This window comes from Vanacampus margaritifer, chromosome 14 (assembly GCF_051991255.1).
Source record: "Vanacampus margaritifer isolate UIUO_Vmar chromosome 14, RoL_Vmar_1.0, whole genome shotgun sequence".
NCBI lineage: Eukaryota > Metazoa > Chordata > Actinopteri > Syngnathiformes > Syngnathidae > Vanacampus > Vanacampus margaritifer.
Window position 1 is genome coordinate 18,107,318 of NC_135445.1, and position 26,720 is coordinate 18,134,037.

The 26,720-nt window shown below is 38.7% G+C and overlaps 1 protein-coding gene across 3 annotated transcripts in view; it reads right to left on the reverse strand.

Moving 5' to 3' along the window:
- dcc (DCC netrin 1 receptor) overlaps positions 1 to 26,720 on the reverse strand; it is a 360,471-nt gene that overhangs the window by 174,956 nt on the left and 158,795 nt on the right. For all 3 annotated transcript variants that reach the window (XR_013296680.1, XM_077586110.1, XM_077586111.1), the window contains exons 6-7: positions 23,504 to 23,658; positions 22,701 to 22,821 (exon numbers count right to left, since the gene is read on the reverse strand). Coding sequence is in view for 2 of the 3 variants with exons in the window: in XM_077586110.1 (XP_077442236.1) it covers positions 22,701 to 22,821; positions 23,504 to 23,658 (276 nt within the window). In the remaining variant the exon portion in view is untranslated. The remainder of the gene's footprint in view (positions 1 to 22,700; positions 22,822 to 23,503; positions 23,659 to 26,720) is intronic.

Below are 26,720 nucleotides of genomic sequence, written 5' to 3' on the forward strand. Positions count from 1 at the left end.
GCTTCACTGAAAAATTCAATGTCATAATTTGCAGTGTTTTCCTGGCAAGCAACGTGTCATTGTGCATCACGACCCCTGATGCTATGACTGAAAACAGGCTGCATCTCGAACCAGGCTACCTTCATCACCCTCTAATGATCCAAGCTCATAGTGCAGCTATTACCTTTATGTATCGGAACAGTGAGCTCATTTTTTTTATTTCTTGTTTTTTGCTGTAGGACAACCAATTTGGACTTTACATAAAAATATGAATAGGCAACAAGTGATTTAACAGTTCAGCATTAATTTGCAGGCATTTACATCTGGATTTGAACATCTGATATAACATTTGTTTGAATCCTTCCAGTTTTCATTTGAGCAAAAAGTATTGGGACATGAGACTGAGCTATGTTTTGTAGCCCAGGTGTGTCCTATAACGTTTATTATTCAAATAATGAATAATGCTGAATGTCTGAACTCTGCAATCCGTGAATCATTTTTTTCTTTCTAATTTCAGTAAACAATGAAAAATAAAAAAGGAATTAATTGTTTTATTATGTCTTTAAATATAACACATAAAAATGAAACTTTGCTTGATTTTTCATCTTTCAAACTTTGCCTCAGCTCACACCACCAGGCTAGTTTGATTTTACTATTTTATTTGTGGTGTTTACTTTTGCATTAATAAGGCTACATTAATTTGTTCGCTAGCTAGTTTGTTTACAGTCAATTTGAGTCACAACAATGATTAATCAAATAATCAATCATCCATATTAGATAAAGGACAAACATATTTAAGTTATTATTGTAATCAGCTACACGCATTAGTGTCATGATTTGTGGGTTTTTTTGTGGGATGAATTTAGTTTTGTTTCATGTTGTGTCTTGTGGCTTGCCTCATGTCTGTCTTATTATGGTTTTGTGTCCACCTGTTTTGAATCCCCCCATTCTTTGTTTCTACCTATCAGCTCCCTCAGCCACTTGTCGTGTCCAGGTGTTTCCTTTTGGTTGTGTCCAAATTCGCAAGGCTGGGTCCTCCGAAGGCCAAATTTGTTGGCTGCATGACGTCACTCCCGGCACGACTGACCAGCATGCACGGACTTACATATGAATGGATTGTCAATGCTGCTTATCGGTTGTGCATTCACTAACACTCTATCCATGTGCGTAAGTCTGTGCGTGTTGTTGAGTCGCGCCAGAAGTGACGTCATGCAGCTGACAAATTCAGCCTTCGATGGACCCAGCCTTGTGAATTTGGATACAGGGATTGCTTCGTTAGTTTGCATGTATTTATGCTGCATTCGGGGAAAATGGGAAGTGTGTAGACTTCAAACCAGTAAGTGTGTATTGGAAAACCCCTTGTATGGAGGACCAAAACTGCCAAAATTAATAAATAATTGAATAATATTGCAAATAAAAACGGATATTAAAAATATTATTTAAAAAAAATAATAAATAAAAAAATCAATATAAACGGAAATAATGTACTATATATATATATATATATATATATATATATATGTATACATATGTATATATATGTATGCCTGAATGAATAAACAAAACAAACAAAATAAAATAAAACGAGATTACAAAAATAAAAATAAATGTCAAAATAAACCTATGTCAGGTTGAAATGTTATTCAAATGAGGGGGCAGTCCTAAGCGTGTCTTGGGTTGGGCTCCGCTGCTGCAAACTGCCTAGAGTGAGCGGGTCGGCGAACAAGGAAGTCTCGCCGGCTTGCAGTGAGAGATCCAGCAATGGACGCCTATCTTGTCCACTGTCACCAGGACAACAAGTCGAGGTGACAGTGGACAAGATAGGCGTCCATTGCTGGATCTCTCACTGCAAGCCGGCGAGACTTCCTTGTTCGCCGACCCGCTCACTCGACCAATGAAAGGCACTATGGAAACACATACAGTGATTGGGGACAACACAATTTACTTGAGTATAAAACTAGATAGTGTTCTTCATTCAACATAACGTCACATAAACACAACATTTGTGACAGTTTGTCGCTATCTCTCTGCATGAAATTCTGAATGTATGGAATGCTTATGAAATAAGGTAAATACATAAATGAAGCAAAATTATGAGAAGGCAAGTTATTCTGGAGATAAAAATGTGTTTTGTGGACCAAAACAAAAAGCAATTTATCACTATCCGCCATTTTAGTTATTTACTTTCGCCTCAAATGCTTTCAGGCCGGAACTAGGAAAAGCCAACTGGGATAAATCCGACTTCCGACCGTCCTCAAATGCAGCATTAGTTTCCTGCTTCTGATCAGTCTTTGTTGGATCGTTTGCATCTGTTGGTTGTTGTGTTTCCAACTCCGTCTAAGTTTAGTCTGAGTGTTTGGTTTTTAAATCAATTTTTTTTCAGTGCCTTGTTTTACTTTTACAATTTAGTAAGCTTTGTAAACACATCCACACCTGCCTTGCCTGACTTTTTCTCCACATTTAGATCCTCAACCTTGCAAGCTCCAAAACAATTACAATACAAAAAATACTGTATTCTTTTGCTACAGTCAGAACCCGTTTGTGAACATTTTGCTTTTGCCATACTGACCAATTTTCTGAGGCCTTGTTATATAGATAGTTGCATAGTAATCATAGGGCAACCATGTATAGCGTATAGTTTTTAGCTACATTTTAATATGCACTGACCACTTCAAAGTAAAAAATGTTAAGGCCACAGTATCACCTTCAATTTAGTTGCACCATCATTTAAAAACATGTCAAGAGTAACAAGTCCAACAATAACGACCATATTTGTCGTTTTATCATGCACCAAAATACGACCAAGTCTTACGTATTGTAGTTTAGCGACCTCTATCAGCCATGATGTATCTGCCATGTTGCCATGTTGCCATGTCTGCCAAATTGCAAAAAAAAGTCATGGGAATCAAACCCGGATCATGTGGTCAGAAGGCAAACGTTTATCTTACTGAGTTTATGGGCCAGTAATGATCTTAGTGTTTTTTATACTGTTCACGTATGTCAATTCGCCGTTGGACTAAAGGTTGGGGTTAGGATGATGTTTCAGTGAGTATAGTGCACGTTACGTCTTTACATGGGACACTAATGGTTGAGATAAGGAAAAGGCACAGTGAGGTTGGAGACCGCTAGAAAACATGTCGTCAACACTTGCAAAACATATAGTCCAAACTAAAACGATCACTAACCAAATACCTCAGTCAGATAAACATTAGTCTTCGGATCGGGTTCGTATCTTGCTTTTGAATTTCTGCACTATTTAACATGGCCGATAGAGATCGCGAAACGAAAATATGCAACACTTCGTCCTAATTTGGCACCTTTTCAAAACGACCTATGTGGTTATATTTATCGGAGGACTGTCTTGTCAGGAATGCTGGTAAGCTAAAAAACGTTTGATAAAGGTTGAATGTAACATCATGTTAATTGCTTTTATTTTTAGTTTGCACACACCTTCAATAATTCAGGCTGTAATCTAATGACGGTTATATAAGAGAAGCTGCTTACTGGTGCGATATGATCCAATTAGTCGACTCATTGTGACTACTATCGGTGCCTGGTAGAATAGCAAAATAATCGTGTAGCTGGGTCATACTATAATGACTATAATAATGGGACCTATTTGCCACCCTGCTTAAGGGTTGGAATTGGAATTGTTAGATCACCAAATGATTATTATTTTTATATATATTTTTTTTTTCTGGAGAGCTCAGTATTGTTCATTCAGTAATTTTACCGATTTGACGTCATCATCATTGCTCTCCCTTTTTTTATTTTTATATTATATATATATATATATATATATATATATATATATATATATATATTTTTTTTTTTTTTGTATGTGGGTGAATATGTGTATGTGCGTGTGTGCATTCATTAGTTCACCTAAAACCTATAAAAAAAATAAAAAATTCCCATACCGTTTCCCTAAACCGAACACTTCCAGCCAGAGTCGTGAGGCCGTCAGGAAACCCGAGAAAGGACCAAAGAAAAGAAAGGAAAGGGAAATCCAGCACCGACCAGACACCACCCACCAGGCCACCAACCAGAGTCCTTCACCAACCCCAGAGACATCTAAATTTCAACAAATCAGGGAGACCTCAAGAGACCAAAGGAGAGACTGAGGAAAGAAAGGAAGGACAGACGAAGCGGAGTGAGATCCACAGACACCAGCCTCCACCGATTCAATGACCTGAGGAAGATTGTGTCTGAGTTTCGATAGATGCTGGTGTGGTGGATCTGGCGTGCATGAAAATTTCCACCAAAGAGGGGAGCCATCGACCCCCGCCAGGACAGAGCAAGCGCAACACCTCAGGGCCCCCCAGGCCGCGGCAGTGCCAAAGGACGACCCCCGGAAACCCAGGAGCAGGAGCGTCCTCCACCCCAACGCGGCCCGCGCCCCCAACCCAACGCAGCAGGACGGGGCACTGCAGGCCCGCCAGGAACCCCACCAGCCCACAGCCCCCCAGCCCCTGAAACCTGAATTTTGAAACCTGCGTGTACTTGTGTGCACATGGATGTGTGGTTGCCGCCATCTCCCGTGTCAATATTTTGTCGAGGCACTTTTTCCTGCAGAAACAAGGGATTGTCTCTACCAGCTTTGCACATCTAGACATGGGTATTTTTGCCCATTCTTCTTTGCAAAATAGCCCAAGATCAGCAAGATTGGATGGAGAGCATCTGTGAACAGCAATTTTCAAGTCTTGCCATTGACAACAGGATTTAAATCTGAACTTTGACTGGGACTGACTGACACATTAATATTCTTAGAGATTAACCATTCCATTACAGCTCTGGCTTTATTGCTGGAAAATAAAACTCTTTACCAATCTCAAGTCTTTTGCAGCAGCTGAAATTTTTTCTTGCAGGATTGCCCTGCATTTCCATTCGTCTTCCTATCAACTCTGATCAACTTCCCTATCATAAAGGCAATTGCCTTTATAATAGGGAAGTTGATAGCATTTGATTGCATTTCAGGGTATCAGAGTACAGGGGACTGAATACGAAGGCTCGCCAAACTTTTCAGATTCATATTTGCTGAACATTTTCAACCTTTTTTTCATTACGCGTCAATTATATGCTATACACTAGTTCATGATCGGAAGGTCACAAAATGTGAAAAGGTTTAAGGGTTATCAATATTTTCAAGGCACTGCATACACACAGTTCCACAAGCATCATTGCACAATAGTTGAAAGAAAAATGAAGTACCGACTTTGTTGAAGTGATTTACCCAACGTCTATCAGTCCACGTAATGGTTCGTGTGAGTTGAATACAATGTGATCGGACAAACAATGGTAAAAGCAATTGTAATGTACAGTATTTCACCTTGAGTTACACTTTTTTTGTTCATCTACAACACATAATCTTGCATGTCGTTATATTGTGGTTTCATATACTGTATAATCCACCACTTTTTATTTAAAGTGGTATCGCATGGATGTGTTTCCTTGTATGTCTGCTCCACTTTTGTGAATTACATTTTGTTACAAAGCGACAAACACTAAAGCATGCGCAAAAAAACATTATTATCTTACCAGTTGTTAGTGTGTTCAAAATGTCTAAATAAAAGTTTGTTTCACAGTTTTGCACATAATTGTCTATGTGTTTAACCAAGGACAGATGCATTTAATAGTGGTGAAACACAAGTCTGTTGTTGTGTGTGTTGCTTCATAAAATTAGCTTGATAACGCTTCTCCAGTTAAGTGTACATTTACGTCTAGTAATGACCAGCGGAGACACATTATTCCTAGAACATTTTCCACATGTGCCATATTGTAGCAAATAATGTATGAATCATATCAACATTTTTTTGTCTTTGCAGTAGGTACTTATTTATGAAGGCACACTATTTGGTGCTGATCCAAATTAAGAGTGTTTAGTTTTGGCAGAGGTTTGCACTCTACTTACTGAGTGCCAATCTAGCAAAAATTATTTCTCCTTGTCTAAAAGCTGCATCCATAAACATTGCATTTCTAATTTATAAGCATGCATTAAGCTCTTTAAATCCATTCAACTGGTACTGACTGAATTATGTTAAAGATGTGTGATGTTGCCATGACAACCTACAACACAATGTAAGGTTATTATGCGCAGTGGAATTCTGGCAGAGCTGTACTGTATGAGTTACTTTAATATGGTACTTTAATGTTCACATAAATCAAAGTGATTCACAATGTCTGCTCAGTGAGCATTCACCCATTTATGCCCATATTCACACACTGCTGGTGTTAGCTCATCATGAGCAATTAGGAGCTCACTGCCCTAGTCAAATAGCCATGACATCCTGCTAAGTGCTGTGATTCAACGTGTTTGTGAATGAATACCGTAAGAAACCATATGAAACGTTCCTGTATAATAACAAATAAATGTGCTTGTCCATCTGTTTGGCAGTCAGCAAGCTACTTCCTGGTTTATGCAGGTTCAACTACACACTGAAACGGCAAGAAGTGCACAGAAATTCCTCATCCATGGCATTATCTGGATCAGATATGGAAATGTATCTTCCTTGACCTGCAGACCATGACCTCAAGTTAAGTGACATGAAACACAATTTATTTATTTATATATTATTATTATTTTATTTCTTTATTTATTTTGGTAGCTTTTGTGCAATTCTCAAACTCAAGTCACCAACCCATAGCAATATCCAGAAATATGAGACATATTTTTAAGAACAAAATTCTTAATTACAACTTTGGCCTGACAAGAGGCAAAACCTCTTAGGGGAACGAAAAATAATAAGATAAAAAATAAAAGAAGAAATAAAGCAAACAAAAACAAGGAAACAGCCTATACCCATATTAAAAACTTTAAAACAAGATAGCTGAATACATACAGCAGGAGCAGCCTATCCATCAGACATTTTGCATCAGCCAGTAAAAAACAAGTGACTTATTTAAATGTGTTTCTTTCTTCTTATTCTTTACTTGTCGATAGCACTTTCTTATCTTTTAAGTACAAAAAAAGCACTAAAGCAGCTGTGAACGGTCAAGACCAGCAAGGATTTCTTTCCAATCACATTTCAGCCTCTATGTTCTGCTATGTCAATGTAATATGCCCAGGGCTTTCAAAATCAGTACAGCGGCCAATGAAACTTACACTTTATTAGCAATGAAACTGTTATTTAAGGCAATAACATTTTGTATCTGTCCTCCCATGGCCAGAGAGCTGGCTCTCAATGACGTTAGCATTTTCTGCCCTTTGATTTGTTGGTCAGAGTAAAACTTGTTAAGGAAAAGTTTAACCAGTAAGATATAACTGTAGTCATCTTCTCACCGCTCATCTCATTTTTGGAAATTGTATGCATCAAAAGTACTAATGGTGTCAGTATTTGGTATCGTAACGTGACAACACAAGAAATGAATACTCATATCGGCTGAATTTATTTTTATTTTTTTTCATAAGATAAACACTGATTCTGAACTGCACTAAATAATGGGCAGTATGTGGCACAGATGCATGCTGTCATGTTGCGTTTTTGAATTGTATTGATGGTTTTGTGATGTGATGGTTGTTGTCGTGATGTTGGGCGTAAGGATTCAAGCGGCACATTGTAGAGCAACTGGTTCACATTTATTTTGTGTCTTTCAAAAACTATAAAGCTATTACACGGCTACATTCGAACTTTCTGTTAGGCCTTTTAAAATAAACATTTAAATTAAAACAGACAAGTCTTCTCTCAAGATCTAGGCCTGCCACTGGCCTTTGGTGTCTCTGCATTCATCAGTTAGCACAATGGTGATTGATGGTGACAAACCCAAGTTTTTCATTAACAAAAGAATAGGGCAAATAAAAATAATCAATTTGCAATACATTTGTACAGCGCATTTATTTTTTGTCTACACAGTTCTTTTTTTCTGTGAGCACGTTTTTAAGAGTAAAGCTCAGAGTGAACGACAGTAGTCAGTCAATAACTTTGTCATGCATACACAAACACTCCACATGCCGTCTTCCTCCCCATGATGAATGATGGAAGGGAATGAAGGAAAGGTGTTTCATCACAAAGGAGATCAATGTTTTAAGCGACAACACACGCACACAGCATGGTGACACATTTAGGTGGAGGTGGCGATGTACAAACCTCCAACCTCTACCTGATTGATTTGGGAGGACAAACGTTCACGCACATACACACACACACACACACACCATATGAATGACCTTCTATTTTTTATTTATTTTTTACAATAGATTAAAGCAAGCGTTGTAGAAACATCAGTCCAATGCAAGAAGGGAAGATGAATATTTCCCTTCATCCAAGCTTTACTATTTGGAGTCTTCCGCAGTACATGAATGATTGGAGTAAAATGGTATAGCAAAGAGGCCTTGTCTAATGAAAAATGAAGAGAGTGATGTATGTAGAAAACAGAAGGCAGGGTTGGTTAGTTGATTAGAGGAGGACGATTCGATGGAGGACTTAATAGTGGTGTCCAAACTATGGCCTGCCGTCCATGTATTAGCAGGCCAGAAAAAATATTTGACAGAATTTCTAATTTCACATCCAAAGAAATGACTTGCAACTAAAATAATAACAATAATAATATTTATTATTATTATTATTGTTATTATTTAGAATAGTCACCAGCTTATTACAAATTGCTCGTTTCTGAATATCGAGAGTTACTCAAGGCAGGGGTGGCTCTAGTCTAAAGGGATGCAGAACACCCCATAGACATATTTTTTTGATTAATAGGATTAACTGTGCTTAATAAAGTTGAAGAATGACAAAGATACCCTTGTATCCTTCAATTTGTCTGTATGCAACCTTCTGATGAAAAGGTTTGGACATCCCTGACACGAAAGCATCATATATAGCGAGAAGAAGAAAAAACAACATTTTAATCTCCTGAGACCCAGCATCCTTGTACCGGAAAATCACATTTGACGTTTTTGTATCTCAGAGTCAGACACACCCTTGATGAAAATGGTCTTTTTTCTTCTTCTTTGCATTGAATACAAAAGCAGATGCAACCCCAACTGCCCCAAAAAAGCAAGAAGAAATTTTAATTGCAGCGCAGAAAGGGCTATGGTTGAAGAGTTGTGTCACTGTCTAAAACAAATAAACTGGATGAAACAAAATTTCCTTCAGCCAAACCAAAACAAAAATGAGATCATTGTTTTTTGCAATAAGAAAAGAGGATTGCTCTTAGTTTAACAATTGCTTCTCTATTTTCTCTACAAAGTGCACATGCACTAAAAATCAAGTGAACGCAACCACAAGTGAAAATGCTTTAAAATCCAGTTTAAAAACTCATAGAAGTTTTTTTTTATATCTATGATTGAGGAATTTAATTTTTTTAAATCCATCCATTTTCCGAACCACTTATTCCTCACAAAGGTCACGGGAGCCTCTCCCAGCAGTGCTCGGGCAGTAGGCGGGGTACACCCTGAACTGGTTGCTAGCCAACCACAGGGCACACAGACGAACAACCATTTACTATTCCAAAATCTTGCACTACATATTCTTTAAGTACTTCTAGTAAAATAACTTTGATTTCTGTCCTTCGTAAGTTGTTTTGTTTGTTTGTTAATACTTTGATATGATGTTTGTTTAATTAAAGTACATTGAGTTACATTGTGTATGGAATGTGTCATGTGCCATGTATAGAAATAAAGTTGCCTTGCCTTACCTTTTCTTATTCTTATATAGGCTACCGCTTGTGTCAGGCCGAAACCTTGCACCTCAAAAATTATCACTTCTCAGGAGACCCCAAAACCAGCATGATTGTTAAACCATGACAGTTAAAGGCAGCAGATATTTACAGCGGACACATGAGGCAGATTACAATGCAGCAAGTTCATCATTATTAACTTTTTCTTCTTTTTTTTAACTGTGATCTTATTGGGGCAAGGATTGTTTAATTATGTGTCGTCTGGCCTTCAGAATCTCAAACATCTGAAGACATTTACTGTTTAATTTTCAAGGACATGCTTTAATACAGACGCTACAGTGCTCCTGAAAATGCTATAGCAAGTGCACAGTCAGCAGCAGAGAACCAACTGTAGAGGTGTGATCGCTCCCTTTCACACTCCAAAAGACATTTTCTGTGTGTATTCTATTTTGTTCTACTTGAATTATACATGCATTCTGTGCTATTCGGATGTACCGTATCTGTGAAGGTGATAGGAAGGTAGAACTCAGTCGGACTCTCGAGCCGTATCAAACAGGTGTTATAGAGTGGAATTTCATTAAATCTGTCATCTCCAGGTGCTTTGAAGCCGTTTGTGGTTGTCGCTGGGTGACCGCTTCTGCGGATTGAAATGACACTCAGCAGGCAGTGAGCGTCTTCAGGTTATTGATATTTTGGAGTCAAGTGTGATATTCATACTAGACAGCTGCATATTTTAAATGTATTATTGTTTTAGTCTTTGCAAATTGTTGTACTACATTCACTTGGGTCCAGAACTATTTGGATAGTGACAACGTTTTTTTCTTAAAGATTATTATAACATGACTTTAATTTTACGTTTCAATAAAGGAGGAGGGGTGTTCACACACGGATCAAGGCGGTCTCTAATTATCCATGTCATTTGCGGCCAACTACATCATCTGCAAGGGGACATCGTGCAATTTACCTGCCAATGTCATGCACGGACCCCAGTGAGTCTAGTTTCTGTTTCTGCGATGTCAAGCCCAGCGTGCGCTCCGACTGCCCTGATTTTGATGCAGATGAGGGATGCCACTGTGATTGGCCGGGAAGAGGCTATCCCACAAGATACTAAATGCCCAGTTACGCCTAATTCTAGCTGTGCAAGGGAAACTCCACCCATGCACACAGTTAGAATGTGCTTTGTGCTCAACTTGTGCTGGAGAACGAAAATAGGGCCCGTAGGGTTTTCTTTAGTTGCAGAGGCAGTATCACGCCAGTGTCATTGCACCAGTTAATTTTTTCGGAATCAAACATCTGTAAATCACTTATTTTTAAAGGTAATGTAGGATGAGTTTAAAAAGACATCAATATGCCCTGTTTTCTTGACCAGGAAACTACCAGAGGTGGGCATTCCATCAGTACTGTCACTGACGGACACCAGTTTTGATGACAAATGATGAGAAAATTAAAAAGAACAAAAATCACGGACGAAACACTGATGGAAGTTGATTTGCGTCCGTCAATGTAATTGTCACTAACAGAGTCAAGTACCGAAAGACCTCTCAGTATGTCTCTAGGTGTGTTTCCAGTACCCTCAGTTTTGCACAAAAGGCTAGTTGCGCAAATGCATGCTGGTCATGGAAACACTGGGTTTTCGAAAAAAATTCTCTCCAATATCGCCAAAAAGTTTTTACGCTCTCATGAGATGATTTTTGAGACGTGTCAAAATAAAAGTATTTAGCAAAAGTTAAATGGAAACGCTTTTTGCGCATTCCCTGTAGTCATGTGACACCGCCCGGTTATGGAGAAAAGGCAGTAGGAAATACGGGGCCACTCGCTTTAGTGTCGGACCTGCTCCACGAGAGGGTCACAAGTCTTTTTAAGCACAAAGCAATTAAGGCCGCTGTTCCATGCACGCTCCAACTATTCCGTCTGTGGAATAGCCTCCCGGAGAACCTCAGGGCTGCAGAGAATGTTCATGTTTTTACGAAGACACACCTTATTAATGTAGCTATGTACTTAAGATTTATTTTATGCACTTATTTTATTTATCTTACCTTTTATTTTTATGTTAACTAAATCTTGTGTATCCTGTTTTTAGATGCTTGGGTCTTTTATTATTTATGTTTTGAACATTTAGCATTTTATATTATTATTCCTCTATTCCCCCTATTATAGTTTTAGCTTGGTCTTATGTTCTTAAAAATTATTTTAGCTTGGTAATTTTACTTTTCCAGTGTTTCCTCAGAGGGAGCCCTCTGTGGCAGAAGCTAGGGTTGGGTCTGCAGCCGCAGCTTTTGGCCCTCTCCTGGCGCACAGGGCTCCCCGTTTTGTGTTTTTGTTGCTAGGTTGCCCTGTGCTGAGCCTTAGATCATCTGTTTTGTTTTATTTGAATGTTTGTTTATGCATTTTATTTTAAATGGGTCGGTAATGTGGGGGGCGGTGAGCTGGGGATTTGTTTTTAAAATATGTAAAGCACTTTGACTTTCAAAAGAAAAGTGCTAGACAAATAAAGATTGAATGATTGATTGATTGATTGATTGATTGATTGATTGATTGATTGAATATAAAACCTAATTGCCTGACAGGACATTAACTTGTATCTTTATACATAGTATGATGGTTCTGCCTTATCATCTAGCAACTAATTTTCCTTCTACAAACACACGTGCACACAGAGTCAGTCAGGGAAGCACAAAGTCTTTATTCTTCCACTGTCAGGCAAACACTTAATATGTATCGCTACCATACCAACACTAAAATGAAGACTATAAGGTCTATTGTTACCATGGTAACAGACAGAGGACTCACACACCCTATATATCCCATCCCCCTGCAGACTACACTCACACATACACACTCCTTTTGAAAATTGCAGTGTGTATGTGAGTAGACTGTGTCCATGTATTTAGGGTGACAAAGTAAAAACATTTCTCTGTGTTTGAGAGATAAAGTGTGTGCGTGTGTGTGTGTGTGTGTGCGTGCGCGCGCGTGTGCGTGTGTGGGATGGTTTGCTCAGGTCAGCTGCTAACAGTGGAATACCAATCTGTCATGGATGACACACTTTCTCATCTTGCTCTCCATTGCACTCAAACTCATCCTGCCCTTCGCTTGACCCTCCTGTTTTTCTCTCATTCATTTCTCTTCTTCACACTTTCCTTTCTCTTTCTGTGCATGGCCTTACCTCTATCTTCCCAAAATTCACAGGCTTGAGTTTGCTCGGTTTCTGTCAAGTCTTTTACATTTTGTATGTACTCTGTTGATCCATTCATGCTGATTCTCAAAACTAACCAGTTTCACGAACCACAAAAAGATCTACAGTACACACATTTCACCCCTTCTGCAGACACTTCAATCATTAAGCTTCACAATCAATTTTCATTGTATCATTATACAACAAGCAACTTTTGAGGTTAAAAACAATTGGCTATATCTGGACGGCACAGCTGTCCTCAAGCGTAAAACCTGGCACATCATGATTTGAATGCAAGTGAAAGCCTCGTTGCGTCTCGGTGGGAATTTGGTAGACAGTTTTGAGCCAAGGTGGGCTTACTGCTGTACAAGGGTGTGTCTTTTGTCATCTGCCTGACACGTGATAATTTGATGACTGAAACGCGGTCTAAACTTAGGCCTGCTTAGACCAAGTCTAACTTTTGCCGCAAGGTAGACAGACCACTAGTCAAATATAATTTTGGGGAATTTGCTTGAGGTGCAGACAGACTGATACACGAGCTCTGCAGACACGTGGTGTAAATCATTCATAAATATTTGATTAGCATGCATTAAGCCCTGTGAATTATTATATCCATCCATGTTCTGAACCGTTTATCTTCACTGCGGTCTTGGGCGTCTTAGAACCTATCCCAACTGTCTTTAGGTAAGCAGGGTATATCCTGAACTGGTTTCCAGCCAACCAGCCAAGAACAACCATTCACACTCACAGTCACACCTATCGACAATGCTAATTTAATCTGCCATGCATGTGTTTGGAATGTGGGAAGAAACCGGAGTACACACTCAAAACTCACACAGAGAAAATGCAAACTTCACAAGGGAAGGCCGGAGCTTGGATTCAAACCCACGACCTCTACACTGTGAGGCAGATGTAGAGGTTGTGGCCACCTCAATACATTGTTATGATTATTATTATTATCATCTCTATACTTCAAAACCATCCCACTGGCAATGGCACAGATATGGGGGAACAAATCAGTTTCTTCTTCCGCCATGTCACAGACTATCGGTGCACCTATTCTGCGCCACATTTAAAAGGAATAGGAGGAGCTGCATCGATTCACAGTAAATGGACTACAATGGCGAGTAGGGATAAAACTAGTGTTTATCCGTCAACTTTCTGTTCAAGAGAATTCACACTTGCATTGATGAAAAGGACATGATATAGTGATGGGCATGACAGTTCTTTTAAGTGAACTGAATCTTTAGAATCAGTTCATTAATAAGAACCATTCAAAAGATTCGTTCATCGAATCGTTCGTCTATGCAACCCCCTTATTTCCCCTTTATGTGTGGTCAAAATTACATCAAAATTAGCAGTGTCACACAAGTCTTGCAGTGTTATTTAGCTACGTTAGCAACTTAGCATCTGTTAATCCAGCCGGCGCCGCCGTTATTTATGCCGTAAAAAGTCATCTTTATGGTGTTGGTCAGTTATTATTATTAAATTCAACTGTGTGATATCTATTAAACAGTAGCAGCATAAACAAATGAAACAAATTATTTCCCCCACATGTTGCGTATTGTGGGACTTGTGGGAGAATAGCTTCATGTCGGTTAGCATCTGCTGATTCAGCCACCATGTACCGTGCCCAATCACGTCTTTCGCATTCATTTAATAACTATACAATCACACTACATTTACTCGACTAACTAATTCTGTGATTGACTCACCTGATATAAAGTGATTGCTACACAAGTGATATCTACCACAATGAGGAGGATACCAATTCCTCTTTCTTGTTGTTCACACTTTATGCCTGGTATGATCCATTGGCTACACATTGGTTCCGCTTTTGGTAGACTGGAGAATGCTCGATCCATCTTTTGCCCCTTGTCATTGTGGCACCTGGTACGCAAAAGCTGTTTATCGTTGTAAAACTGTGGCGTTTGCGTTTACTCAAAGTAGCGGACGTGTTTTCTTTCCTGCCAAAGTGGCGGCGTTAACGTGCATTGTGGGATCCGTGACATCAAAGTCCGGATCTCTATAGTCAATAGACAACTCCACTGCTAATCCCCTAAATGGCGGTAAAGTAGGCAGAAGCAGTGGCAAATAACTGTTGTCTAGATAAAATTGAAGAAGAACAGTCAACACGTTTCCACTGTCAATCAAATACTGAATATCATGATATATTATTGATCAAATTTCTGACAATATATTGAATATCATAAATATTGTGATGTTATCGTGGGGTATCGTTAGTTACCTGTATTGTCCCACCCCTTATTATTAGATGAGTGAGAGGAACATTACTTAAGTATCCAGTGTGAGGTCACCAGGATACTAAAATTGTATATTCTCCCGATCACGGCATGCACATGTCAAACACGTTGGCTGATGGGTGAATCTAAAAACCATTAACCTCACCATTCCCTATAATGATGTATGGAAAGAAGGTGTTCTCCTATCCCATTTAGTCATATGCCACATCAATTTAGTGATGGCTCACACCCCTCTCCATATCTCGTGCAGGATTAATTCATTTAAGCCTGGTCCAGATTTCAAATTTGATCCAGACCAGAATTTAAATGAGACTCTACTGCAGAAGGGTCAAGTGTGGAATGAGAAGATTGTAAAAGAAAGTGTGGCTCCTATATGAATACATTAACTTGCACTTGAAATAATGGTCTCTCCCTCTCTTGCTTCTATTTCTGGCCCATCTGCAACACCCACTAAACTCATCAGTAAGTGATGATTCAAAAATGGTACTTGCTATTAGAACATAGGCTATGAGTTACTATATAATTCAGTCTCCCAGGGCTGACATCATTTACACTCAAATTCCCATCGTTGGCCAATTTTGAGGATGTAATGAACCCAGCATACATTTACTGTGGCAGGTAGCCAGTCAGTGGCGATCGGTCATAATAAGCTATTAATGCAGTGCATGCCCAATCGCTTCAATAAAATCATGTGTCCTCTATTATACAATACCTTAGTTCTACTGTTTTGATCTTAAATTCTTGTGTAATTTGTCCTATTGTTTTCCCCGTGGCGAACTGACAGCTAGTTTTGTGCATGCACAATGAGAAATCAAGTTGTGTTATTTCCGAGAGGTTGTTTCTGTACGTGCGCCTTTTGAATGGCAAAAAAGCTGGCTGTAAAGCAGCTTATCTGACAATGCGCATGCGTATAATTGGCTTACTTGACTTGTTCTGCGGTAAACAATCTGTGGTTCAGTTCATCGCAGAGTCAAAATGAGTGTGGTTTTCCCGAAGAACACAATTGGTCATCCTACTCCTGAAATAATCATCACAAAACAACGAGAAACAAATGGCTCTCTGGCTGTCCACAGGTTAGCAAACTGTTGATTGTTGGTTGAAATCGCTTGTGTCTACCTCCGCTGCAATGTCCTTTTTTCCTCTCATAGTGTTGTGCCGCCCCACCTCGTGGACACGAGCCAGTTCCGAATACTTTGACTGTGTAAATCACTCACCACGAAGCTGGTTACATTACAGTGTGTGTGCATCAACTTGCGTCATTCCTGAATATTTCCGCTTTAATGCTATACCTACACAGTGGTATAAATAGTATTAAATGATATTTCATATTAAAATTGATAATAAATGTTTCCGCTCGTACTCTTGCAGGCGCTCACATACAGTATGCGTTGATCCAGCAAGCCCACGCTAAAAGGTCACCACTCACCACTGAAGCCAGTGTAGTAGTACATTTTAGCAGTAATGGGCTGGTATCTAGTGACTGGCCTTGAGACCACACTCTGGAGGTCTTGGACCAGTCTTGTCTCAGACTCAACTTCCAAAATTCTCAGGACCCTAGTTTCATGATCAGCGCAAGTGTAACGCAAAGCAAGGTCAAAAGGTGTGCATGGGTAGAGTTGTCTTTCTTTATGTTTCTTCTTGATATTTTCGTAGACACACACAGGTAGAAATGGGTATTTGTGCCATTGTGAGAATGAGCAATGCCCACATGTTTCCATGTCACTGGAAAAGGCTCCTCTCAATTCCTTTAAATTCATCGCAGGAGAGGCACACACTCTACATGACGGAAGCATAAACTGACATGCTGGAGTGTATGCAGGTGACCAGTGTGCGAAGTACACTTATTAGGATCTGCAGGAAGATCTTCAGTTGCTGCTGATGTAATTTGGGCCACTGTGAAGTGGGCACTTTCACCCACAATTGTACGTCCATGTGAGACAGCCCCCCACCGATAGTCGTGCGACGGCTAATAATGAGCTTTAAACTATACTAATGCTAAAAATAATAATATACCTTTTTAAGGTCCAGGCTTGCAGTTGAACGCGCCTCTGTCAGTCAAGTGTTCCAAATATGCCAACTACAAGCGGCATTGAGGAAAATAACGTGACAGATGGACTGTAATTAATTACAAATGATCAGAAATCAATAGATTTTCTTAACTTCACTAGTACTGTAGATAGTGAGAGCCCTTGTCATGTTTTTGTTATCCAATTCTAATCCATTCCACTTGAACTTCCTTATTACTGATAATCCATTCCATGTTTTCCTGCTTGTTTGCGTGCTCCTAGCCTGCCGCTATTCGCGTCCATTGTCTATCACGGCCAAGGAAAGGAGTCGTGATGGATATAAGGAAGGAAGTTTTAATCACTGTCTGCTGGTAGTAACAATTAGTTAGCTGTGGCCAAGCCCCAAGCTAACAGCAGAAAGTCCCATGCTATATTGTCTAATAATTACTCTACAATGCATGTGAAGTTCCTGGCTGATAGACGCTGGTTTTTAGAGAGAACTTTATGCTTTCACACTACAGTAAAAAGATCATTCACTTATTGTTGTCGTCAGTGGATGATGATAATAATATAATTTACAATACTAATCCTCCACCAATGTTGAATTGGGGAAACAGCACGTTGAGTAGCGAGAGCAAGTGTGGAGCGATACCTACTGGAGACATGAAGGTAGACAGTGAGAGTCTAAAAATTATATAAAACTCAATATGGATTTTCTATTATGAATATGAAACATGTCAGTCAAGGTGCATCATTTAATTTAACCTGAGAGTAATGAACAGAAAGTGGAGATATTTAATAAAAAAAAATAATAATAATAAAAATTGAAGGCAGGCAGCTATAGTACGTCATACACAAGGAAACTCTTTACATAATTTAAAGTGCAATATTTTACAGCAAAAAAAAAAAAACTCAAAAGAACTAAAGACACCTATAAAGTATGGAAATTAAGGTTTACATTTTAGAGATTACTAAAATTACTAAATAAAACTTAGTGTGTAAGAAAAATAATTTGAGGTTAAATACGTTGAAAGATCTCAATCATAGGCATGGTGAGAAGCAGTTTTAAATCTGAAATAAAAAAATATTCACACTTTAATATTACTTTCAGAAGGGAAACATCCCAAACCTGCAGGACTCCAACCCTCGAGGACCGAGTTTGCCCAGCCCTGTCCTTGGGGCTAAGCACCCCCCCCCTCCCCCCTTTTCATGAAGCCTAGTGACACCCCTGCTGATCACGCACGGTGCGTAGGGTGAGAGAGGGGAACGGCGAAGCCGGGGAATTTTTCTACGTTGGTTTGCAACACATGACGTAACGTGGGCTGATCGGGGATCGCGGTGGGGCATTGTGACATTTTGCAATCATTTTTACGTGACGGATGTGTACTGTATGCCCAATGGAGTAGATCATTACGATTCCTTGAACAACCAGCATGAACCCCCGTGATCTTGTGGTCTGGCTGGTGCAGATTTCCGGACACGGACAGCTCACGCAACGCACGCGGTGTGAATTGCAGTCCATGCGGATGAATTGGAATTGGGCGTAACTGGGAGCAAGTTGTGGGTGCAGATGTGGAGCAATTGTTCGCGGACGCAGCGCATTGTTAGTGGATTTGGCCCCAAGTTTGTAATTTCCCCAAAACATGCTCACTTTGAGTCGGCTAAAAACACATTATCTTACTAGGGCTTGCACAGTGCTACTAATATATTTTCATACAAATCGCCAACAATTTTAACTTTTGGGCCGCTGGGAAATGAAATAGAGACCTTTAGGAATGAATGTTGGTAGAAATCAAAAAATTCTACATTTTTACCACCCATTCTACTTTTGGACGTACCTCAAAACTAATTCCTACGAAATCTTTAACCGGAGTAGGTCACATATAAATATAGTATATCAGCATTCTTTTCACACGCATAATATTTGAAGCATTGCATTTCCATCAGTTTTGTTACACTGTTAACAAAGGTTTTCTGATACATTCACATCTACTGCTATTACTACAGAACAATTTATGTTTCTTTTTAGTATTCCATATTATAGTCCAAGAAGAAAAATACAATGAATACATTGACATTAATTTTACAAGGTGTCACTGAACGCACCTCACATAGCCGAGTCAGCATTAACAACAGTGCAAACAGGTAAAAAACTGTACCTTGGGAATAAATATCGCACAATAAAAATGACATGGAGATGCATAAATGTCATCTCACAGTGGAATGTTGATAGATATCATCTTTGGTATCTAGATAAATTCATCTGCATAACGTCAACATTTGCGAATCAATTCAAAATGGAAACAGTGCATTTTTGTTTGTAAAATGGCACTTTGAAGGTGATATAAATTATGGTCTGGTCTTATAACAATTAGTGGAAGTTGTTAGGCATGCATTACACAGTTAATAAAAAAAAATATTAGCACAATATGAAGTCTTATTTTTTCCTTTTTTTTCTGAGAGCTCAGTGTTGTTCATTTCGTAATCTTACTGATTCGACATGTCATCATCATTGGTCTCTCTCTTTTCTTTTTTCTTTTTTTTGGATGTGCGTGAGTATGTGCGGGTGTGTGTGTGTGCATATGTGAGTGAGTGTGAGTGTGTGCTCATTAATCTAAACCGAATACTTCAGAATCCCGGTAATTGTGAAGTTGTCAGAAGACCCAAGGAAGGTTCAAAGAAAAGAAAGAGGAGTGAGGTCCAGCACCGACCAAATATCACCTACTCACTGGGTTACCAACCAGAAACTTTCACCAACCCCCAGAAACATCAAAATTCCAATTACTCCATGAAGACTTAATTTTTCATTACCATTCAAGAAACTTGTCCCACCACACTGCATTGTTTTCAGAGCTTTGTGTGTTTTCTTCTGGCAGCCTGCATATATCGCTATGTGCCTCCGACAGCACTGTTGTGACCCTGCTGCCATCATTTAACCAAGATCTGTCCAGTTTTTTACTCTGTTACATCCACATAAAAGAAGATCAGCACCACTGTAAAGCTGTGTTTTCTTGAATGCCCCCTTCGTTGAGGCACTGTACTGTCTGCCTCACCTCAAACCAAAAATGTTGGTACATAAATATTAAAAACATTAGCCTGACTATGGAAAATTAGAATGCATGATGAAAGTGTTAGAAAGCATATTGGAGACATGAAGAGAAAACACTTGGCAATACAAGCCGCTTCAAAATAGACTATTTAGAATATGAAATCATGGAAATTGACTCAATTAGTAAATAATAACAATCATAAAAAAACATTAACCAGAAAACAAAAAATTAAAAAAAAGTTATTCTAAAAAAACCATAATTATTTCATTTTTTTTCTTCTATATTTTACATTCTTCATGAGGAATTTGGATTCTTTGAGGGTCTGCCTCCCCTGCCTCTCTTGAGCGGTGTCTCTGGTGTCTTCAGTGCACTGAAGCTTCATTTAATATAGCATAACTTCACCTCACTCACTACATTTTAAATTGTAAACACTATAGCTGACCCAACACAACAATTTAAGATATTTCATTATTTTGTAGCTACGGTACATTTAAAGAATATGCAGGCAATAAAACATCTAAAGAGGTGAAGTCATAACTGTGCGTGTTCGCATGGACTCTCAGGTCTGTCTGTCTGTCTGCCTGTCTGTCTCAAGAGTCTCTCAAAGGATCAAGTGGCCTGCAGTTGTCAAGGGTAACAAGGTGGTATGCTGACATTCACACAAACACACAGAAACACTGTGATTTCTCATGGGAACACTGATTGGGCACTGTGCGGCCTGCTGAGATGCTCGTTCACCATGGCGATAAGAACCAAGCGATAACAACCATCTGACCCTCCTAATGTTTCCTTGTGTGTGTGTGTGTGTGTGTGTGTGTGTGTGTGTGTGTGTGTGTGTGTGTGTGTGTGTGTGCTTATAAGTTGCCATCTGTGCCGCTGGCTCAGGGGAAAAGCAATACACTGAAGAGTTAACTGAAATAAAGGAAAAAAGAAAGAGAGAGAGAGAGAGAGAGAGAGAGAGAGAGAAAGAAAGAAAGCTCAAAGACAATAATACATGTAATAAATGTGTATTGCGTAAGATGAAATATACCTCACGTTCACGATATAAGATCATAGATACTCCGTATGTACTGTTAAAGTACATATACTGTATACATTTATTTTAAGAGAATAACTGAATCCCAATGAAACCTAAAAAATAATGAAAGAATGAAAACTAAAGCAGCATTGTTTGTGACTGTTGAGTTGTTGTTTTCAGTGCAGACATTATAGTAGCAAATACAGTACAAATTCAGAAGCAAGGACAGGAATGCCATGACACAGCAAAGATGCCCTGACATGGCTTGAAAAATAACATATGTACAAACACTGAACCATATTTAAATCCTTCTTTTGCTGACAACCCCTTGGCATCATATTTAGATGGTCTTCAATGTATTTATTTCCTTATCTGACAATAAAAATTATCTATAATTTATTTGCACCTAATTTGTTAGGGATGTGTAATGAAGTTCCCAGTGTGCCTTTACTGATATTAAATTTTCCATTCAATAGCAAATATTAATAAAGTAGTAGGTAGGGAGCCTTGATTTCTTGCAATTGAAGGGTCCTGTTTTAATCCCGTCTTGTTGTGATGTACAGTCCATTAGATACTGAACCCCAAGTTGGTCCTGATGCTGTGTCATCAATATGTGAATAAGGGAACATAATATGTTTTGAGTAAACTGAAGATAGAAAAGTATTATGTTGTTATATAAAACACAATAAATTGTTTTAACTTATGTCTTAGCACATATGGAATATTTAAATACAATTAGTCAGTTACTCTGTAGTAGTTAGTTTGATTCAAAAATAATCATCACTTTAAATATTGGCTTTGTAGCGGCTATAGAGTTTTTGAACATATATATTTTTTTGTATACAACTTTTTCGTTGTTATCTTGCATAATTAGCAAGAAACTGGATGGATGTAGCAAAATGGTAGCACAACACAGAGCACAAACCAGTTGCCTCTACAGATCTTCATCCCTTAATTCCAATTTAGTTATAATTAGGAGAGAGGCGGAAATAGGAAATCTATTTTACTTATTGGCCATAGTTGTTACTGAGACATGTTATAAACCCTCTAAAATGCAGGTATTGTTTGCAGCTAAAGGTCTTAATAGAGAAAATGCACACTAGTCCACATATCAAGGGTCTGAGTCACACCAAGTCAATTTGCATGGAGCAGCCACAATTGAACGGTCTCAAAACAAAAGCTGTTGCACAAATTTTGTCCTCACCAGAATGATATATATTCTAGTTGTTGGAGTATTACCTTAGTGTGCTTTTCTTAAACAAAGTCAAATTACCGTATTCAACACAGTGGTAGAAAAATCGTTTTTACAGCAGGTGGAAATAGAGTGTATGCTATTTACCTGTTAATATGTATTGGTAGTAGTAGTTTATTTATGAATACTTATAAGATAATGGTTTAACCATACAGTGTATTAATCATTTAGTAATTGTGTCTGTGATAAAGATTTTACTTAAAATGTATAATCTGATTGAAGTACGGTGGGCACAAAGGAGATTTGAACAATTTGATGAGCAAATAATTTCAAAGTGGAAATGGAGATGACTGATGAGGCTAGTGAAAACACAGCTATAATCTTTGTATGTTCATTGTTCCTACCTGGTTCTCGGAGCAACAGTTGAGCCATGGCCTGCGAGCTACCGGCGATATTCTCCGCAATGCATTGATAAAATCCTTCATCTGACTTGACCAAACCAAGAATTTGCAGATTACTGCCATCCTAAATTACAACAGACAGACAACATGTCATGGACCAGAATCGGATAAATGGAGCTTGTCAACAAATACTGTACCAGGTGATGGTGTGAGAACTATGATATGGAATTATATATGAGTGCTAACCAGATACAGTGTAAGTAGACTCAAAAGAAGAGATGTTAATTCATTAAGCGACAGTCTTATTCTCAGTATATAGTTAGTTTTACATTTAAATGTTGTTAATGTGACTACTACTGCAGAAAATTGTTTAGAATTTCATTAAAGTAGTAGTAACAGTTTTATTGAAAGTAGATCTACTCTTGGTCCATTCCACCGTGCATTCCATTAATCATCTCTCTCTCTCTCAATCACCCCCACCCCACACTCTCTCTCTCTCTCTCCAAATCAGTGTACGCCTTTGCAGATTCATTACACACATTTGTGACTTCAGTCACACATTTGTAGATTCTCGTTACACATTTGTGACTTCAGTTACGGATACAAAATACTTTTTTCATATTTGTGGATTAAAATACGCATTTGTAAATAGTTTTGCTACAATAAAGGCCCCATTGCTAAGCTTCATATGTAAAGTACCTTGATACTTTATTTTGATTTGTCCTGTGTGCTTATATTTTTAATCTAATTTAATTGAATGGTACATGTGTTGTTGTTTTTTTTGTTCTGTGCTCCTTTGGGCTCACCACTATTTGGAAATAGTCGCTGGGGATAACCTCCTCTCCGTTCTTCATCCAGCGTATGGTCGGTGGTGGGTTTCCTGTCACGGCGCACTCCAGCTCAATGTCAGTGGATTCATAGGCATACGTGTTGGTTGGATAGTTGAGGAATTGAGGCGGAACTGCAGAAATAAACACAACCAAACAAACATAAGTAACAGAATAAAACCTAAACCCACGTTGACCCTTTGCTTACTATGTATTAAAAAATAGCTGACATCTCATTCTGTATATAATTTGTTTCTTATTTACATCAAGATTATGCTTCACATGAGCTATTAAGAAAAACAGATCTTGACATCTAATTAAAACAACTTCAGTTGGGTCAGTGCTCTTATTACTGACAGTTTTTGAAGTACGTAATTGAAATTATGGTCATAACTTCACTGTTCTCAACATCAACTACCTTTTCAATAGTAAAAAAAAAAAAAAAAACTCTGATAACATAACATTGTTATATTTTCACAGCAGCTAAATTTGTCCTGTCAACTTAACACCTTAAATGCATCTGTTCCATTTGATGTCACATACCTATCCTCATTAGATGATGATGTCCATGTGATTATTTAAAAATGCAACGGAGCAGGAATGAAAGCGTACATGAGCAGGATAGCATTTGACACTACAGTATTTCTGTACCGTACTTGTGTATAACACGAACCCCCGATTTGCTGGTGTCATTTATTATGAGACTGAATAACATGAATGAATAAAGATTCAAAATAAGCCAGTAGGCTCGGAAAATGGATGGATGGATGGATGGCGTGTGAATGGCAAATACTTTTAAATCCCAAATTACAAAAACCTATACACTCTTAAAGTAATTTTGGTAAGATTTTTTTAAATGTAATTACTTTGATTTTAAATCTCTTTAACTTTGTTTGTAACTTTGCTTTTAAATGTACTTTTAATAACAGTATGTCAAGCATATTGAGTTACGTGGATTTGGGATTACAAAAAAAATTACACACAAAAAAAGTGTTCTTCATGGGATGTATCATGTTACAGCCAATATGATGCAATTTGTTTGCATTTAATCTTTAAGAACTTTTTGGTTTTAAACATTTTTGTTGTATGAATTTACAATGCAACTGAACATAGACAAATACTGGAGACTGAGATGAGTCACGTAAGATACAAATTTAGAAGCAGTTTAAACTAACAAGTATAAAGTAGCTGACTGAGCAAGTTGGGCACTTGCGTTAAAAGTCACTTCTCATCAATGATGACACCCACCTTTCGACGAGTGTACAATGACGCGAAGCCAAAAACATTCACGGACTGAGCACCAGTTGAAAGAGGTACGCATCCGGCGATCAGGTGAGTAAAAAGGGTCCCTCTCATTCCATGTATTACTGTGAGATTTTGTGTCATAAAGCATTGGCCGAGAATGCAAAAGCACGAAAGGTGTGCATCCTCACCCCACCCTTGACGGAAAAATGGCGATTAATGGCGCAATCTCTGCAAACAGGCTGACTTGATCCAGAACGGGTTAATGACTGGACGCACTGCTGTCCTGTCATTGAAGAGCATCATATGACTGAGAACAGCCGACAGAAGGCATTTCTTTTTTGTAGAGATGCGTAGATGCCTTGTGTAGTAGTGACATTGTCAACGATCCAAAAACAAAACAAAACAAATATTCAACCTGTCAGCAAACACACAACTAACCAACACATTTACAAGAGTCCACACTTCTAAGCCTATAAATAGTAAATGCAATAAAATAAAATTAAAATTAAAAAAACAGGACAATGCAGGAAGAATGAAAAAGTAGTGAAGCCAGACAAAAGAGTAAATGGGTTAAAAAGAACGGGGCAAGGGTGCACGATCGCGACTTGATTTAAGAGTAATGTTACAAAGTTGTGTTTCCCATCAATACATCATTATCTGGAGGTGTAACTTTATCACTGCTATAATGCTCTAATTAAGGGATAATGATTTCCTTTAAACACAGGACTGCTGCAGCTTCACAACGCCAACAATGACACGACACAGCTCTCACTGACACACATGTATAGGAATTATCCTAAGACACATGAAAACAGAATCTTTCATCTTTGTTTAAACCACTGTAGAAACTAGACAATGTGCAAATTCTGGAGAAATTGCATGTGCTGAAAGCTGAATGCTAATATTTGAATGCATGTGGGATGTTTGTGGAATGTTTATAAAGTAAATTGAAAGATGAATTATGTGAAAAATATCAAATTATTAATTGTAGTTGAATGATAAATGAAAAAAAGAAGAAAACTTGAACTGCAACCATTCGAAGGCAGGATTCAAGCGACCGCCTCTTGTGTATTGGTCAATGCTCTGCCGCACTACCAACCGAGCCACATGTGACTTGTCGAAACCAGTGAAATATTGTGTAATGGTATTGAAGGAAATCTCACTGAATGCCAGTGAACGTGTCATTGAAAATTAAATTAAATACATTAAATATACAGGTAGTCATTTTAGTTACGAACATCCGAGTTACGAACATTCGCAGATATAAACAAATGCTGACTGAAGTCTATAAAAGCTGTATTATGCAAGCAAGTTAATATTTAAGTGCGCGCCACATCATACATTATGGTACAGTATTGTACTGTAGTACCCCTCTCTGCCACAACCGTGCCATTTGCGCACTTCAACTACCTCTCTGTCCGACGATGAACAGCACAGCTTGGAGCCACGGCCAGTGGCCACGGCGCACGTACTCTTCATGCACTCGATATTGGAGCCACATGTGAGTATATTTTAGAGGCTGTCCTGGAGGATATTCATGAAAAGCAGCCCTCAGTCGTCTTCTTTATCGGCGTAGAGGCAAAACGCACAATATCTCTTCAGCTTTGAAATCACTTGAATCTGACTTGGCGGTCGCCATCTTGACTCATCATACGTGCCAATCACAATCATGTGTACTTTAGGGACAATCAGAAAACATAGCTTCCTGAGACCGTTACACCCAATGGGGTAGATGCCACGGTCTTCCGACTTACAGGTTTTACACATCAGCGCAGTTTCCGGCCACTGCTGGCCGCGTAACAACACTCGCACCCCTACTCCTGCCCCCAACCGCGCGCTCCCGCTCGTTGGCGGGAGGGCGTCTCGGGTATCTGAAATTGAACACTGAGACAGACACTACACACTCGCAGCCTTGCATCCGTCGACGGGAACCCGCAACCGAGGGGCACAA